The sequence below is a fragment of the Meriones unguiculatus genome, chromosome 3, assembly GCF_030254825.1.
Source record: "Meriones unguiculatus strain TT.TT164.6M chromosome 3, Bangor_MerUng_6.1, whole genome shotgun sequence".
In the NCBI taxonomy this organism is placed as follows: Eukaryota; Metazoa; Chordata; class Mammalia; order Rodentia; family Muridae; genus Meriones; species Meriones unguiculatus.
In genome coordinates, this window is record NC_083351.1 from 149,317,129 (window position 1) to 149,334,945 (window position 17,817).

Below are 17,817 nucleotides of genomic sequence, written 5' to 3' on the forward strand. Positions count from 1 at the left end.
TGTCTTCTACCCCTCTGGCTTAAGGGATGAGCAAGTGACATACAATAGGCCATCGAGGCTCACTCAGTACTCCTATAGAAGAGGCTGATGGGGGCAGAGCCTAGCCACCTGTGGACACACAACACCAACAAAGCAATACAGGACAGTATCTGTGAAGGACTGAGGTGGAGCAGAAAACCATTCACATCCAACACACACACACACACACACACACACACACACACACACACACACACACCACTCTCACCATTCCTGTTCAAATCCTGACAACTCTGAGTCCTTGGATGGAAGAGAATCTGAAATGTGTGCATCCCCAAGCCGTTCAGGTGTAAGCAGCAGTAAGTTCTGCTTCTTTGTTTGCTTGTTTACGTCAGTTTGAAATGTATTCCCACAGGTGGCAGTCAATAGCCCCTCTCGCTAAAATAATGACAAAGGCAGTGAAATACATAAAACACAATCATGATAGCGTCTAGGGCTATCATAAACTACAGTACAGAACTGACCCATCTCTCCTCTCCGAGAAACGAAACAGCTCCATCTTTGAAAATGTTCAGTTGGACAGTGCTTATCTGTAACATGGTTCATTCCCAGAGCCCTGAACTAATAGCACCTGGCACATGTCTTCCTGCAGTATGGAGCAGGCAGGGGGTACTATTGAAAATAGCTAACAACCCGAAAAGTGCAGGGACTGGAGGCTCTCCGCTGTGCTCAGCATTCAGCCTGTAATTGCTGGATCTAAGGAGATGTGAGGTGTCTCAGGAGTGGGTTGGAATCGGGGGCACTTAGGATGTGTTTAGGGGATGGCTTTTTAAAAAAAATCAGTACAATAAGATTTCAATATTCTATCAGCCAGCCAATATGACCTGGCTCCACATGAGCTCTCTCTCAGATAGTACTGTTTCTTATTCGAGGGGCTGTTTTCCCCATTATACTGTGATTCCTATAGGCAGGGATTTTGTCTTATTAATTTGTGTGTAGGTCTTGGTGCCTACTGGCAAGTCCTGGGCATTCAATAATGTTTGCTAAGTGATAGACATGAATGCCAATTTAGAATTGAATAATTTCCCCATTCTGTTTTTATTTTTTCCCAGATATTTCTTGCCTGGAATTCATTTGCAATGTGGTTTCTTTTCATCACACTTCTGAAGATGTTATTCTCTCCAATGTCAGCTGAGTGAAGAAAAAAAAAATTAATTTTTCTCTTTCAGGCATAACGTTGACCTTTTAACTCACTGTGGCTTTTCCCCCCCTTAACATAAAGATGTGTTTTAGAAATAAACCAAGATCCCAAATTCAGGATTGTTTGAATGGTGTCCCTTACCTCTGCCATCCTAAGACTAATGTGTAACTTGATGCACAAGTATCAACTGTAGGTCCTGAGCTTTGTACTAGGCCATTGGGCTGGCATCGGCTCCCATGTCAGATCCCTCGGACTGCTAAGGAGTGCCTAGCCTCTCCTTGCTGCCCTGTGAGGCATTTCAAAATATGCTTTGAAGGAAGGGAGAAATAAAGTGGTTTCAGGAGAGGCTGTAAAATATCTGTATCATTTAATCATTCTCTAGTACTGGTAAGTTTTAAGTGAATAGCTTTAAAAATGAATTTTCTTAAGCTAGCACAGGTCCTGTCAATATGCAAAAGGACAGCTGGGAAGGGATATATTTTTTAATGTATTATCTATCTATCTATCTATCTATCTATCTATCTATCTATCTATCATCTATGCATCTATTACATGTTTGTGGGTGTGTGTCTGCCCTACTTAAACTCTCTGTAAAGGTGTTTAATCCATTTGTCAGAATGCCAGCGAGACCACTCATGGAGACCACTCAGGGCATTTGCTACCAAGTTAGAGGACTTGAGTTTGACTCCCAGGACTTAGACAGTGGAAAACAAAACAACACAATTCCCCCCTCCCCACACACACCCTTGAAAGTTGTTCTCTGACACACACACACGTGGTACCTTCAATGAAGAAATAAGGAAACAAATACAAATCATGAAGAATATGTAGTGAAAACTCGGGATCACAGAGGAAATCTTAGAATGAGGCCTCAAACTCAAGCACTACTAGGTGTGCAACCCTGGCCCACTTTAAGAACTAAAATAGTAGGCGTTTACTCTCCTTACTTTGTACAGTTACTTGCAAGCCTGGATAATGGAAAGATGGGTCAATAGTTAAGAAGTGGAGTTAGGAGTAGCTGAGCTCCGGGCACCCACAAGATGACCCACCAACATCTGTAACTCCACTTTCAGGGGACTTGATGCCGTCTCCTGACCTCCCCGGGCACCAGCCACACAGGTGGTGACTAGCGCACAGACATACATGTAGGCAAAACACTCATACACATTAAAAAAAAAATCTTTAAAAGAAAAGATAATTATTTTACTTTTATCTTGCTTCTAACGCCTGCCAGAGCAGGAGGGAGGTGGGGGAAGGGGCAGGGGTAGTGGTGAGATTAAAACAAAATAAAACCCAAGCGAAAAGGTACCCAAATGCAAATGGGCGCCTTTAAAAGCCGTGTTTCAAAGCTAACTGCTTTCTAGCGAGCCTCTCCTTACTCCACTGCCCCAATTTCCACAAGCCTCAGCAGGAGATGGGTTGGGTGGAGGTCTACGCTAGCCAATAGAAATCAGCTGTGTTCTCACAGGTTTCGAAGCAGGTGGAGAAACTAGGCATGAAAAATTATTTAAACGTGGGGCTCAACCTTTTACCGAGGTGAGGGGCGCCACGATCGGTCCCCTTCTACCAACGGGAACGGAGAAAAACGTCGGAGATCCAATTTCCCAATCCCTTCGCCCCGCAATCCCGACCCAGTAACACCTCCGCCACCAGCCGAGTACAGCCTTCCCCTCCGGAGCGCGCCGGAGGGACCCGCGGTTGTCCTTTTATTGTCTAGGGAGCACCTGCCAGGTGGCTGGCCGGTGCCCAAGGCGCGCGTGGCGCCGGGCTTCACAAAGCGCGGGCAGCACCCGCGTGGCCAGCGAGCCGCCTGGGGCCGAAGGGACCACCGATGGAGGGAGAGCGCCGGGAGGAAGAGGATCCGGGGTGGAGGGTCACCGGGTGCCCCGGGTCTCAGCACAGCGCCCCCGGGATCAGCCGATCCCGAGAGTCCCGGGCACCAGGCAGCGGGAGGGAGTGCGACCCGGGCGGGAGAAGGGAGGGGCGTGGCCACACGCGGAGGGGAGGGCTGGAGGAGGGGCTGTCGCGCGCCGCCAGCGGCTCCGGGGGCTCGGCTTTGCCGCGCTCCGTGCACTCGGGCGAGAGCCGTGGCGTAGAGAGGAGCTCGGGAGTCGTCTAGCGCAGCCACCGCGATGAGAGGCGCTCGCGGCGCCGGAGATCTGCTCTGCGTCCTGTTGGTCCTGCTCCGCGGCCACACAGGTGGGCAAGCGCGGGGGGACGAGAGAGGACTGTGCCGACCCGGGTCCGGGAAGGGGTGCCCACCCGGGTGCGTCCGGAGCGGTGGTTTGGGGCTTCTCCGCCGTGCCTGTGCGTTCCAGCCACCCGCGGAGGTTGGCGGGTGCTCGGCCCCGGGACTCTGCTGCTCCGCCTCGCTCACCTGCAGTCGGGGCGGTGGAGCCCCGGGAACCGAGGCTCCTCTGGGGGCACCGGGGCACCGGGCTGCGCGCAGGCTGCGGGCGAGTTTGGGCGATGCTTTTGTGCCGACCGAGCGCGGGTGGCAGTGGCGGGCGGCCTCGGGCTTCGCACCGAGAGCGTCCCCTCTCCTTTGAGAGAGGCGCGGCCGCAGCTTCCTTTTGTTAAAAGTTGCGTGTGGGTGACCGGCGCCCGCGAGGACCAGCCCACGGGTCCCCGGACACACGCCGGGCAAAGTTGGAGAGCCTTTTCCTCGGCTCTGCAGCCGCCGCTTCCCCACCTCGGCTGCCCTTTGTGCATGGAGCCGGGACCCAAGCCGCAGTCGCCCTCGCTGTGCGCGGCGCCACCCGCGGGGACGAATCTCGGGCTCACTTGTGCTCCCCTCCCCATACACACACTTTGCTCGGGGAGCACGCGGCGTGCGGCTCTGGGGCGGGACCCCTCGAGCCTGTAGGTGGCGGCTGTAGGGGGACAACTTGAGCAGGGCGTGTGGCGAGCAGCCGCTAGGTTGCAGACTTTTCCCTTTTGGAAACCCCGTGCTGGAGGCTCGCCCCCTCTCTGCGGCCGCGCGGCGTTCTTTGCTGCCACGCGCCGGGGAGCTGCTGCAGCCGCCGCTGGCGCCCAGCTCCTGGGAAGCGGGGACGGCCGTGCGGGGACCTGGCTGGTTCTCGCCACCTCGCGCGCGCAGTGTGCGAGGGCTCCGGTTTCGGAAACCTCCGGTCTCGTTGTGCGAGGCTTGTAATAGCAGGTGGCCGTTTTTCTTTGGGAATCCCGGGATCCACACACACACACACACACACACACACACCCCTCCCACGTGATAGCCATACTCAGGGCCACCTGGGGGAAGTGGGGTAGGGGGCGGGGAGGGTTGAACTTCCTGCAAATCCCGTTTGTTTCTTCCAGCTGTTGGGACAAACCGGGTTAACTCCCGCACAGGAACTTGGGTCTCAAGGCGGTGGAAGACCTTCAGGCTCCTGGAGCTCCTCAGTCCTGTCGCTTTTTGCCAGGTGTCGCTGGTGCGCTGCCTGTGCGGGCTGCCTGGCTAGTCTCCGAAGCCTTGTCCTTGCCCAGGTCATTTTCAAAACAACAACAAAAAAAACCCTTTCAGGTTACCCTGATGCTGTAGGCTAGACAGAATCTGTGCGAAGGAATAAAGCACCCGACACCAGCATCGCTGGGACCTGCTTCGAGCCCACCGCTGGCTACCTTCTCCAGATCCCACTCTCCCGCTGCTTTTGAAAGCCCCCAGAGGACTTTCTGGTGGGGGAGCCCCCCCATCTGGACCCCTGTGCCAGAAGAGGGGTCACCAGGGGTCACAAATGAGTGTCCAGATTCCGTGTGGCTTAAAACGACCACAGTGATCTTTGTGTTTTCCACCTTGTTCTGCTTTAGACCAAGGTGGAACGCCACGGCCGGCATAGTTCCCTTTTAAAAACAGAAACGACTCAATGGGTTTGCGTTTTCCTCCAGATTAGCGGCCAATAACTTTTTTGACAAAGGGAATTTGAAGGTCTGTTTCCTGGCAGGCAATGTGTTGTAATTGCCTTGCTCTGCCCCTCCAGTTTCAGACCCCCTTTTCAGCCATACTGCCTCCTTGGTTATGTGCCCTTGGGAGGTCTTTTAAATTCGGAGTGGGGGGTGGGGGGGGGCGCTTCAGTTACCTGAAGAAGACATTTGTATCATAAAGGATCAGGGGAGTTCAGAATTGTTGAAAGCTGCTTTGATGTCTAAGGGCCTCTTGGGATGTGTGTGTGTGTGTGTGTGTGTGTGTGTGTGTGTGTGTGTTGCTGTTTTGCCACTGGCTTAGCAGGAAGCAGCGTTGTGTTTTTGCTTATGTTGTGCTGTCCCTTTGAAGGGCTAGCAAGTGCCTGCTCTGTGGTGACCCCTCCTCCCTCCCGGGCACTGACAGCATTTACAGCTCAACAGGATGGTCCTAGAACAGTGAATCATACTTTCCTCCTGCTCCTGCAGGTGCCAGGCAGGCCCTGGTCATTCATGCACCTGGCATTCCGGCGCACGATCCTGCTGGAAATAATCTGATAATTCTGTGTAGAGATCCTCAATCATTCCTACTTCTTCCTGTTCTGGTTTTTATTCCCCCACCCAGCCACACATTCTTTTTTTCGTATGACGTTATAAATCATGCATGCTGTGCGTTTGCAACACGCTTCCTAACGTGCCTTAAATATCATATCATGGATATGCTCCATGCACACGCAGGGCTTCATAATCAGCAAATGTCTGCCAAGCCCCATGCTGAGGGCTTTCCCTGCTCTTTCTGCACTCAGGGGCCCAGGAGGGTGGGCCACTCCAGCCTCTACTCTTCCACTATCTTCCAACTGGAGAATAAGTCACTTGCCCAAAATAACCAGTGAAGGAGCCTGAGCTCAGCTCCATATGTCCAACTGTGCATCCATTTATACAGCTCACCAGAATTTGTTGTAAAGTAAGACACATGCAAAAATATTTAATGAGTGGTTACTATCAGCCCAGCCCTGTTGGAGGTTCTAGGAGTCCAGGACTGCTAATTTGGGTGAGAAGGCTTCAGGCTACCTGTCTTGAGACTCTTGGGTTATTCTTTTCAATTTGAGTGGGTTAATTTGCACTGAGGATTCACTGCTGCATAGCTTGGGCGGGAGCATTTGAGCCTATCATATGAGGGCTTGGGGGGAGGTTGGGGGAAGAGAAAGCAAGATTAGTTATCTCTAAAATGAAGTTGAAGACCATTCCTGGCCCCCTCAAATAAAAATGATTATAACATTACATATTTGCCCCTGATAGCTGGCTGATCTCGGTGGCTGTTTACCATGGCCAAGCACGGTGAAATACAGCGACCGTTTACTACACTCCCAGAAGAATTTCTCGTCAGAGATGTGCCAAGTGTTCTGTGGGCTTTCCCTTGCCCCACACTGAAGTTGCAGATGTTGTTTTGGTGATAGGTTTTGTCCCTGTTGTTGATGGTCCTTAGAAGTTACTCTTAGGATTTTTGACTCATTTCCTCCAGGATCCTCTAGTTGATTAAAGAAGGGCTGGAGGAAATGAGCCAAACCAGCCGTGGTGTCCAGAGCATTCCTTAGCTGGATCTAGGTGTAGGGCCACCCCTCAGAAATGGTGGGCCAGAGGCCACAGCCGCATTTCTCCAGAACGTGTTAGGTTCAGGGGTTGGCAGCCTGGGGTGTGGAAGTGCTGTAGTCATGTGTGGGAACTTTTCCAAAAGTGGGATTAAAAGACATTTGTACGGCTCCAAATATGCAAAATTTCATATGCAGCTTCAGCAGCACCCGTTGATATTCTCACAGGGCGAGCGGAGCTTGGAAGGGAGTAGTCAGTGGGAGGGAGACGCTCGAATCAGGACCCATCCAGCAAGGATCTTGCTGAAAGTAGGAGAGACCCAAGAGCAAGGCTGGCTCCTTGGCTCGGATTGCTGACGTCTTGGGGCATGGTTGTGTGATTCATCTTCTGTCTTCAGTCTCCGATAAATGGAGAGCAGTTTTAAGCCAGTAGCCAGCTCGTGGGCATGCTTGTTTTGCATGCTTCTAGACAACATGGGAGATGGTTCCAACTAAACGGTCCAACCTGATCGTTTTCCCCAGCCATCCGATGCTTCAGCTTCTGTTTTGGCGACAGCACACCTTGACTGCTAGGTTTCCACCAGGTCTACAGAATGTAGTGTTTAAGTCCAGGTATTATTTAGGGCAGATGGCAGCAGAGTTAAGAGCTTGGCTTCTAGAATTGACATCCGTGAGTTTTTAATCCCGTTCTGCCACTTAACCGCTGTGAGATCAGAGACCAGATGTTTAACCCTCCTGAGGTTTGCTTTCCACATCTGTATAGGGGGAAAGCTGTAACAGGGTCACGGTGCAAACGCTGGGGAGTGATTGCTGGAGGTTCTGTAGGGGGTATGCTTACACTGGAGCTCCTCAGAGGAAGTGGGTGGTCTCCACTGTGCGTAGATTTTATAACCCCCTTTCAAGGTGAGTCTCTTAAGAAAAAACATGCAACTGGTGTGAAACCAGATTACAGGGGTGGTTTTACCTTTTTATTTTTATTTTTTAATATTAAGATAACTTTTATGCATTGAGTGACTAGGTTTTTTAAAAAATCTGCCAGTGGTGATGCATGCTGCTTTTCCCTTGGCTCTGTAGTTGACCTCGTGCCCTTTGACTTTCCACCAAAGGGCATACAGAGTTTGGGATGAAATTGTGGGGAGTGAGAATCCAGGTGCGGAACCCCCTCCTCTGGCAGCAGGAGCCTTTTACTCTACCTGCAGTGGTTGTGCAAACTCTGAGGAGCTTTCCGGAGGTGCTTTCCTGGACTAGCTCCCAGGAGCACAGGGAGGGACCTTGTGAACTTGCCCTTGGATGGGTTCTGACTCACAGCAGGCTGGAAACCACTGTTTTAACGGCTCTGCCGCTCACCCGGACCACGCTCTGAACACAGGCAAGGCCAGTGAACACCGTGGATCAGTTTAACGAAGTTTATCAACCCCCTGCTGGGTCCCCTCCCAGGGACAGCAGATAGGAGCAGATAGGAGGGAGGAGCTCAGAGGCTTGCGGGGTGTAGATGCATGGGGGGTGGGCAGCACATTCCAAGCCTTTGGGTGGGTGTTAGCAGGGACTAGGGAAACAGTGCCCATCCCCACAGGAGGTCTTACTTTCAGATAAGACTCCATGCACCAGGCAGTAGGGGAGCAGAATGCTTGTCCTTGTGATAGTTGGAAGAACTAAGAGAACTGTGGAGGAGCAGGGTGTTCAGATCTTACTTGAGGATCGTCCAGTTTTAGTCTGATCAGATGGCTGAGGTGAGGAAATGGAGGGTAAGAAAGTAGAAATGCGGGTCCCAGATTAGATTAGCCTCAAGGAACAGGGGAGGGAGGGAGTCTATTTAGTGTTGAGCTTGGTCCAGATTGTGAAGAAGGCCTTGAAGGCCAGGCCAAGGTGGGCTTGACTGGAACAAGGTCACCAGTCCAGGGCCACCTGCTTTGCCTTCTGTCCAATTAAGCACAGCATGGAAAACAGTGCCACATCCTGCCCCAAAACTCGAGTCATCTTTACTATAGCTGGTCAAGATGAAGGCAGTCTTTTTTTTTTTTTTTATAACCTTAGCTGTCCTGGACTTGCTTTGTAGACCAGGCTAGCCTTGAACTCATAGCAATCCACCTGCCTCTGCTTTCCTGAGTACTTCTTTTTCTTTTTCTTTCTCCTCCTCCTCTTCTTCTTCTTCTTCTTCTTCTTCTTCTTCTCCTTCTTCTTCTTCTTCTTCTCCCTTTAATTAATTCTTTAATTTGTTTTTAACTAAAATGTATATCCTAAAAATGACCCCTTTACCGTTTTGGGATGCACAGTTCAGGGTATTAAGTACATTCACATTGTTATAAGCCAGTCTCATCATTCACCCTGCAAAACTGAAACCCTGTAACCCATTAGCGAACTTCTCCTCACCCATCCCCTGGCTATTACTGTCTCTGGACTCTTCTATGTGTCCGTTATAAGTAGACCGCACAGTGTTTGTCGTCTTCAGGTTGGCTTATTTTAGTTACCGTAATGTCCCTCAGGGGTCTTCCGTGTTGTGTAAGGGCCAGAATTTCGTGTTTGTTTGTATTTTTGAGACAGGTCTTGCCAGGTTGACCAACCTGGCTTCTTAACTCCTGAGTACCCTGACTCTGTCTCTAGTGCCAGGAGCACATTTGTGTGCCGCCCTACCTGGCCGGGATGTCCTCCTTTCAAGGCTGAAGAGTAGTCATTCTCTCCTATGACTGACTGTATTCTGTGTGGTTTCTCCATTCACAGCTGATGGGCACTTGGCACTGCTTCTACCTTCTGGAAATTGTGAATGACCTTTCAGGGGGACGCCTCGGAGGCCTTGTCAAAGGGTGTCTCACCGTGGTATGAGAGCCATGTTAGTAGATTAAGTTACTAGGGAACAGTACAGAATGACAATTCATTTTAGTTCTTCAGTGGTATTGGACAAAGGGTAGGAAGCCCCGTGGGTTAGGTATATTTTGGAAACAAGAGAGAATGCCCAAGAGATCCGAGGGGGATAAAGATGGCATCCAGTTCCACCTGCCAGACACCAAGACATGGGAAGGAGAGGTGGGGTTCAGATGACATAGGTGCTTGAGTATAATGGAGAATGTGGGGTTCATAGGACAGGCTGGAGAGTGCTCTTTGTGGGAAAGAGCTTGGTGCTGGGCTCTGCTGGGCTTTGTTTGTTCTTCACCTCTGGGTTACATTTACCCCAAACTCAATTTCACAGACACAAGGCTCAATATCAATGTTTTTTTTTTTTTTGGGTCAGGTCCATGTAAGAAATAAAATGAAGCCCCAAAGTCTCAAACTCTGGCTCAGCACCATTATGAAAGGATTTGGGGGATTATGAAGAACTCTGTGTTGAGTGTGCACCAGTCATATGATGAAAAGAAAGATGTTATGAAAGGAACTGTCCAGTGGATAATGTGAATAAAATGTGTGTTTGCGGTGTCAGCATGGACACAGGGCTGATGAGCACTTTGGGAAACAAGGTCTTTGAAGGCAACTTAAAGAAATTGGATTTATTAAACCTAGAGATGATAAGATGAGGGAGGTTTTCTGACTGTCAGTCTTCAGGTATTTGCAATCTGTGACAAGAATGGTACAAGCTGCCAGTGGCAGACATGACTCCAGTAGGAAACTGGGATTTTTTTTTTTTTTAATTCTTTTAACAGTGGGCTGAAAAAGACTACCACAGCTGGTTAATGGATCTCTGCAAGAGATAGGAGAAAAGCCACATGTTATTTTGATATGGTCCCATCTCACCTAACTCAGTTGGCTTGATGTCCCTTTTATGGCCTGCAATCTTTGTTATGTAATTTGGAAATGGGAAGATAACTGACCAGGGTTGTTTCCTCACTCTGTTGGCTGTGGGGTATTTCTCGTATGTACTGGGTAGAACCTACAGGTTTTTGACTCTATGGAAAACAGCCCAGTGAGGAAGCCACAGCTAAAAATAGGTTTATTGATCTGTTGGGGTAGGTCATCTAACCACAGAGCACGTTGTGCAGTGCAGGGAATGGGGTGTCAAGATAAGAGAATGAAGGAAGTTTGAGGTCTAGAGAGATCCATCCTTGACCGAAGGGTGGTATGCTGTGGGGTTTCATGAGTGATGGGATCACCTTGCCCTGTGTCTGGGCAGACAGCTCAGCGACGCCACCCTCCCTTTCCCCCTTGTTGCTCAGGGTGCATTGCCCCTTCTGTGGCTTACCCACCGCTCTTCTGCCCATCTGTTCCTTCCCTTTGGTCATTTCACAGTCATGGGTCAAAGGCACACGGTAGATCCACCAGGGACCTGGGGTAGAAACCGTCAGGCAGCTCACCACCTTCTTCGGGTCAGCAACATCCTAAGAATGAATGAGGAGTCAGGAATCCCACGGCGCTGAAAGCTGTAGGGAGATCAGTGCTGGGCAGACCCATGAGGGGAATGTCACCTGTCATGAAATTGAGTTGCCAGTCTGGTCGCATGCCTTTCAGTTGGGTTGGAGGACAGGGCGCCACTGCCCTGAGTAGTCTGGTAGGTTCACGGGCATTGCGGGAATCTGAAATCTTGAAGAGTGGGGTTGCGATTCAATCAAAGTCTGAACAGAAAAAGTAGCGTTGAACGAGCCAAAAGGCTCCGGTAGAAAGAGGCTCTGGAGAATGGAGCACAAGGTGATATGGGCTAATCTTTAGGGCACCTGGATTTTTCAGAATTCTTCAGAAATTGAAGCATTTTTCACAAAGCCATATGTGATGAGATTTTTGTAAATGAAATCTGGTCAAGTAATTGCCTATTCAGAGAAATAACTTTAAAAAATGGAAAAGTATGCATCTCACTTTTGCATGTGATTACGTCTGTGTATGTATCATGCAAATCGAGTTTGGGAATAAATTGGGTTGTTTTTAAGTCCAAGGCTAATTACTACTCCTCCTTCCTCCCTGACACCCCCTGCCAGCCACTCCCAGCCCTGATTACAAATATCTGAACATCTGACAGTGCCAAGCGATAGCTTCCAATTCTTCACTTGTTGACAAATTAAAAAGCTTTAGTGAAACGAGAAATAGGGTATGCAACAGGTTCCAAAAGCCTTTTTTTTTTTTTTTTTTTAATATGTGAATTCTTTTGATCTAGCAAAACCAGGAATGAGCAAGACCTTGGTAAGGTTTCTGCTGGGGCTGGCAAGACCCTGGTCCCAGAGTCCCGCCACTCCCTGACTCACAGACTCTCTTACCTGATTCCATGGTCACTCCTGCATTAGAAGACTCTTAGGGCCCCCTCTCAAAACAATATTGGAAAGAGTGTTAGGTCTTAGGCAGTCCACATATCCAGGGATGAGCTTATCTCTGGATATATGGACTGTGTTTTTTGTGGAGCCCAAAAGTAGAGTTTCCTTTGGACCTGACAAAGAGCAGGTGGCTGTTTATGGTGGGCAGAATACTGTCACCTAAGGGAAGGTGTAGGTCCTTGACACTTGCCTGAGAATAAAACCTCATGCTTACCTAGTGGGAACAAGATGAGTAGAAAAATGAAAAAGAGGAGGTCCTCCTGTCTCCTTTGCCTGTGTCTTTAAATTTTGGGGCAGAATATCCAGCTCAGGTGACTTGGAGTGTTTCACAGGATTAAGAAGGACTCCAAAATGAAACTACCTGTAATTTGAATAGGAGTCTACTCTTAAACAGAGTGCTCTGTGTGTGAAAACAAAGAAGAGGTGGCCACAATGGACTTTGGCAGTGACTGTGTCTCTGTTGGGAGGAAGCACTCACAGAATGGAGTCTGGGGGTTGGGGTGGGGATGAATGGGGGTATTAGAAGTGTTCAGGGGAGTGGCATTGGCTGTCATTCTACAAGGCCAGTGTGTGCTTAAAAAGGGGACTAGAAACATTTTTTAAAAAGCTGAGACTCTTTGAGAAACTAGACAGGTATTTTTAGGTAATTACCAGGTCATAGAATGTTAAATCCATTTCCGCTTCCATCCTAATTGTCACAGTGTAGGTACCCTTCATTGTTGATGTATCCTGGGAAGACTTTTAAGAAATGCGTAATATTTGACTGACGGGTAAATGCCATGTGGACTAGTTTGTTTTTGAATCCACAAGGTTTCACTGTGTAGCTCAGGCTAGACTGGTACTCACTATGCAGCCCAGGTGGACCTCAAACTCTTGATATTTCTGCCTCATCCTCCCAAGTGCTGTGTGGCGTGTGCCACCCAGCTAGCTTTGGTTGTCTTAATATGAAGGCGTTAGAATAGCTAGGAGCAAATTTGTCCTTGAATGTATTTATTTTCATACAATATGTATGTTTAAAGCAAGGAGATAGTAGGTGTATTTTCAGCCGAGGCAGAACTAGAAAGCATCGTTTTTATAGGAGAGGACCCCCCCCAACCCGCCCCACCCCAGTTTTAAAATAAGCTAGCATATGTAGAAGGGGTTGTGAGGTTTTTTTTTTTTTCCCTTCAGATCTGAATGTGTTGCCTAATTTACATTTCAGCATTTTCAAGGGACATTATTTAAAATTATCCAGTTCAGAACCGCTGTTTCTGTAAAGGGGCTGGGAGAGTGAGGTACCACCGGGCGAAGGCCGTCTCCTGACACAGGGACAGGTGGGGCGGCAGTGGTGTCAGCTGCTGACCCTCACAGCATCATTCTGTTGTCTTGCTCTTAAGCTGAGCCTGTATTAAAGAGCTATTAGAGAGTTGGGTGGGGCTTACGTTCCAGTGAGTTCTGTCCTCTCAAGAGCCCAGAGAAGCAGGGAGGGAAAAAGTAGAGAAGGAAATTCGCAGGCCTGTCTTACAAAAATCTATTGGATTTAGACTTCTGGTAAATGAAGGGACAAACAGAGAAAGGCCAGAAAAGGCAGCCAGGAGGCTAAGGAAAGAGGATGGGTTTCAAGGATGGAGAGGAGAGGGCAGGATAGGGAGGGATCAGGTCAGTGGGAATTTTTGGTGTTTGGGGGCCACTGCCTTCCCAGGAACGGCTGGCCACTGGCTTTTGTCTCATTTGACAGGAACCAAATCAGAACTGAAACACTGGGGCATCCCTCAAGTTCAGGATTTTGGGGCATCTTTAGTGTGCCAGGTGTTATAAGTGAAGATTTGGAATCCTTTGTTTTAGAACATACTAGAATGTTTCAGGGGTCTGAACAGCATGCGCTTTGGATCTCTAGGAGGAAGGGGGTACCTGTTCTATACCACAGTTAAAAATTCCTTTCATCTTTTTTATTAAGAACTTGGGCAGAGCCCTATTGAAGCCAGTTAAGACTGTACTTGGGAAAATTCCACTCCTGTGTCTGTGTCTGCCCTAGCTGAAGTCCCAGCAGGGAGATGACAGACACAGGAGAGGACAGAGTGTGGTTTATTTATTTATTGCATATTGGCCTTTAGAGTGGCCTTTCAGACATCCAGAACGTGTTGAGCTCTGAGCTCTTTGGTCTTAAAATGGGACTTACTGAACTGAGAATTGGGACTGGACATTCTCTGTCTGCCCTGGGCTGATGGACATCTGGTTCTCGTGGAGGGATCTCGGGACAGATGGAAGTGGGAAGGACACTCCAAAGTTTGGTTGATAGACTTTGGTGAAGGTTTCGGGAGGACGCCTGAGGTCCTTGACATGTGGTCGCAAGCAGTGTTGATGAGACAAATCACTGGCTTTGGGTGTGCACACGTGGGATTTTACTGGTTCACAAAATCAGTTGCTTGAAATAGTTGTTCAGCATTTTTCATCCAGTGAAATAGTCATTGGTTAGGACTTACTGTTTGGGGTGAGAATTCAGGGCTCTTTGTTTAAATAGACCTTTGTTCTTGCTAAACACCATGACCAAAGCAAAATGGGGGGGGGGGTTAACAGCCCATCCTCCAGGGAAGTCAAGGCAGGAACTTGAAGCAAAGACTTGGAGGTGTGATGTTACAGGCTTGCTCCCACCTGGCTTGCTCAGCCTCGCCTGCCTAGGAATGGCACCCCTCACAGTGCACTGGGCCCTCCTACATCAATTACCAATTAAGAAAAGCCCGACAGACACACCCACCTGGAAATCAGATCAAGACAATTCCTCAGTCTAGATTTCCTCTCCCTAGGTGACCCTGGGCTGTGTCAAGTTGTCAGTATAACCATGTTTAAATTTATTGTCACTTGACTGGGAAAGAGTAAACATGTTTTTAAAAACATCAGGGAGCCTCTGGTTTCAGTTGTTCCCTGGCTTATTTGAAAACCTTTGTCAGCCATTTTTGTTTCAACAGGGAGGAATATTAACTTTATGGTCGTTGGTGGTTTTAAGACATTTTATGTAAACCAGGCCGGCTTCAAACCTATCTATCTGTCTGTCTGTCTGTCTATCTATCTATCTCCCAGAATATCTCAAACTGCTGATTTTCCTGCCCCCACCTCTCAAAATGCTGGGATTGCAGGTATGTGTCACCACACCTGGCTAACATGTTTTTATCAAAGTGGCCACGAGGCTAGTCTTTTCAGCCTTGCCAGTTCCCAGTTCACCATGTCATTCCTATGAAGCTTGATTTCCATCTATAAATATTTTTAGTAGGTATCCCTAAAATACTGATTTCCTTTTCCAAGCACTTATGATGCCATCTCTGATCACTGCACTGGCCCCCAAGCCTTCAACACCTGGGGTACGGATGCTTCATATCATTTCTCTGCCTTGCTCCTGAGTATTCACCATCCCCCAGTTAAAAATGTAAACAACTTTGTAAATGTTTGACTGACTAAGAGGGAACCTTGGTTCAGAGGTTCTCCTCACCGCCATTGCTTCTTGGTGGGTTTCAACCTTGCCCTCCCGAGGAAGAGACTGTGTGCTTGCTCTGTCACGTCGGTGTGAATTATGCTGATTGCATTCTTGCAACAATTAGCATGTTTCAGTCCCTGCATTTCCTGTAAATTGTTGATTGAGTGGTTTGATCATGATGAGACTGTATCTAAAGCCAATGCTGGATAGACAATTGTGCTCTCTCTAGTTGACCTTTGAGTATTTACGATGACAGTAATGTTCTAATAGGTGCCTTTAGACAGATACCTTTAGTAGCACTCTTGTCTGCTTTTTCAGAGAGCTGTTTTCTATTGGTTTCCTACCGTGAGTGACATTTAAGTTAGCCAATAATCTGCTCTCTGTTCCTTTTGTGCCCGGAGCTGGGGATTTGAAGAAGTACCCATTTTGCCCTCAGCTAATAATCTGTGCAGAACTAGCTCTGGCCCCTTTTCCAGTCAACTTTGTCAGTGACAGGGACTCACCTACTCTCCCTCCATCACATACTTTTGGTTGGGCAGGTCAGTGTGCAGCTGGTGCTGGGTGCCGGGGAGCAGTTCTGTCATGCTCCTCTTTCTGAAGGTAGACCCCGAGAGCCTCCCACATCAAGCTCATGGCAGCTTGTCAGTAGTCTTTATTCTAAAGGTCATGTGTCTGATAGAAAGCCTCAGCTATCCTGTCTTTGCTCGGGTATACTTAGTATTTTTGCTCTGTTGTCTTTTGCCATAAAGCGCTCTCAAAGTCAGGCATGCTCATCTGATTTTCCCTGCCTGATCTGGCCGCACATTTACACAGATACCCACAGGAAGGAATGCTTTCTTTACTCCTTGCAACACAGTGGTTGATAAGTGTTGACTCTTCTGGCTGGTCTTTTCACAGATGTGATTGCTGCTTTGCTGTATAATTCCAAGCGAGGCTTTCATTTTCCTTCACTAAGAGCTGTGGAAGACAAACCTTTTAGTAGTTCTTGTCTCTGTTGGCTCCAGAGCCACCAGCAGTGTCTGGCGGCTTTGTCTTCTGGACCTAATCATTTTTTCCCCGGAAATCTTTTTAGTTCCTTTATCACCTGTTTAGATTCAAGTCATTCAGTTTGTTTAAAGTTTCCTGCCCCTTTCATTCTGCTGCTGCTCCCCCAACTTATAACCCCCCCCCCCCATATACACACCAACCACCACCAACAAGAAAAAGAACAACAACAACAAAAACCAGAGTTCTTCCGTATAGTGTAGGCTGGTCTCTAATTCTGTGTCTTCTCCCTAGCTTCCCGAGTTCTGGGATGAGAGAAAGGGGCACTGTACTCCGAGACATGTTCACTTTTATTTGTTTTTACATTCTGTATTTTATTTCTTACTTTTTTTCCTTCTAAGTTCTCGCACCTCCACTTTTTTTCATTTTTTTAAAATTTTTAGTTTTTATATTAATTACAGTTTATTCACTTTGTATCCCAGCTGTAGCTCCTTCCCTCATTCCTTCCCAATCCCACCCAACCTCCTTTATCTCCTCCCATGCCCCTCTCCAAGTCCACTGATAGGGGAGGTCCTCCTCTCCTTCCATCTGACCCTAGTCTATCAGGTCTCATCAGGACCGGCTGCATTGTCCTCCTCTGTGGCCTGGTAAAGCTGCTCCCCCATCAGGGGAGGTGATCAAAGAGCCAGCCACTGAGTTCATGTCAGAGACAGTTCCTGTTCCCATTACTAGGGAATCCACTTGGAGACTGAGCTGCCATGGGCTACATCTGAGCAGGGGTTGTAGGTTATCTCCATGCATGGTCCTTGGTTGGAGTATCAGTCTCACAAAAGACCCCTGGGCCCAGATTTCTTGGTTCTGTTGCTTTCCTTGTGGAGCTCCTGTCCCCTCCAGGTCTTTCTGTCTCCCCCCACTTTCATAAGATTTCCTGCACTCTGCCCAAAGTTTGGCTATGAGCCTCAGCATCTTCTTTAATAGCCTGCTGGGTAGAGTCTTTCAGACAGAGGCCCTCTGTGGTAGGCTCCTGTCCTGTCTCCTGTTTTCTTCATCTTCCAATTTCCATCCCGTTTGCCTTTCTGAGGCTTGATCATCTTACCCAGGGTCCTCCTTCTTGCTTAGTGTCCTTAGATGTACAGATGTTAGTATGTTTGTCCTATATTATATGTCTAATATCCACTTATAAGTGAGTATATACCATGTGTGTCTTTCTGCTTCTGGGATACCTCACTCAGGATGATCTTTTCTCTACTCCACTTTTTAACTCTTTGTTTTTCTCCACTTAACATGCTTCCAGGTTTTAAAATTATTTACTTTTTTGTGTGTAAAATTATTTATTATTTACTTTTATTTACTTCTGTGTGTATATGCAAACATCCGTTTGTGCACATGTAAGCTTTTGTATATGAGTGTGAATGAGGTCAAAAGAGGTCAGTGGGTGTGTGATACTGTTCTCCACCTATTCCTTTGAGGCAGGGTCTCACCCTGAATCTAACA

At 48.2% G+C, this 17,817-nt stretch overlaps 1 protein-coding gene across 1 annotated transcript in view; it reads left to right on the forward strand.

Annotated features, from left to right (window-relative positions):
- Positions 1–3,198: 3,198 nt before the first annotated feature.
- Kit (KIT proto-oncogene, receptor tyrosine kinase) overlaps positions 3,199–17,817 on the forward strand; it is a 79,295-nt gene continuing 64,676 nt past the window's right edge. Inside the window, exon 1 of the mRNA XM_060380773.1 lies at positions 3,199–3,379. Within this exon, the coding sequence (XP_060236756.1) occupies positions 3,313–3,379 (67 nt within the window). The 5' untranslated portion in view covers positions 3,199–3,312. The remainder of the gene's footprint in view (positions 3,380–17,817) is intronic.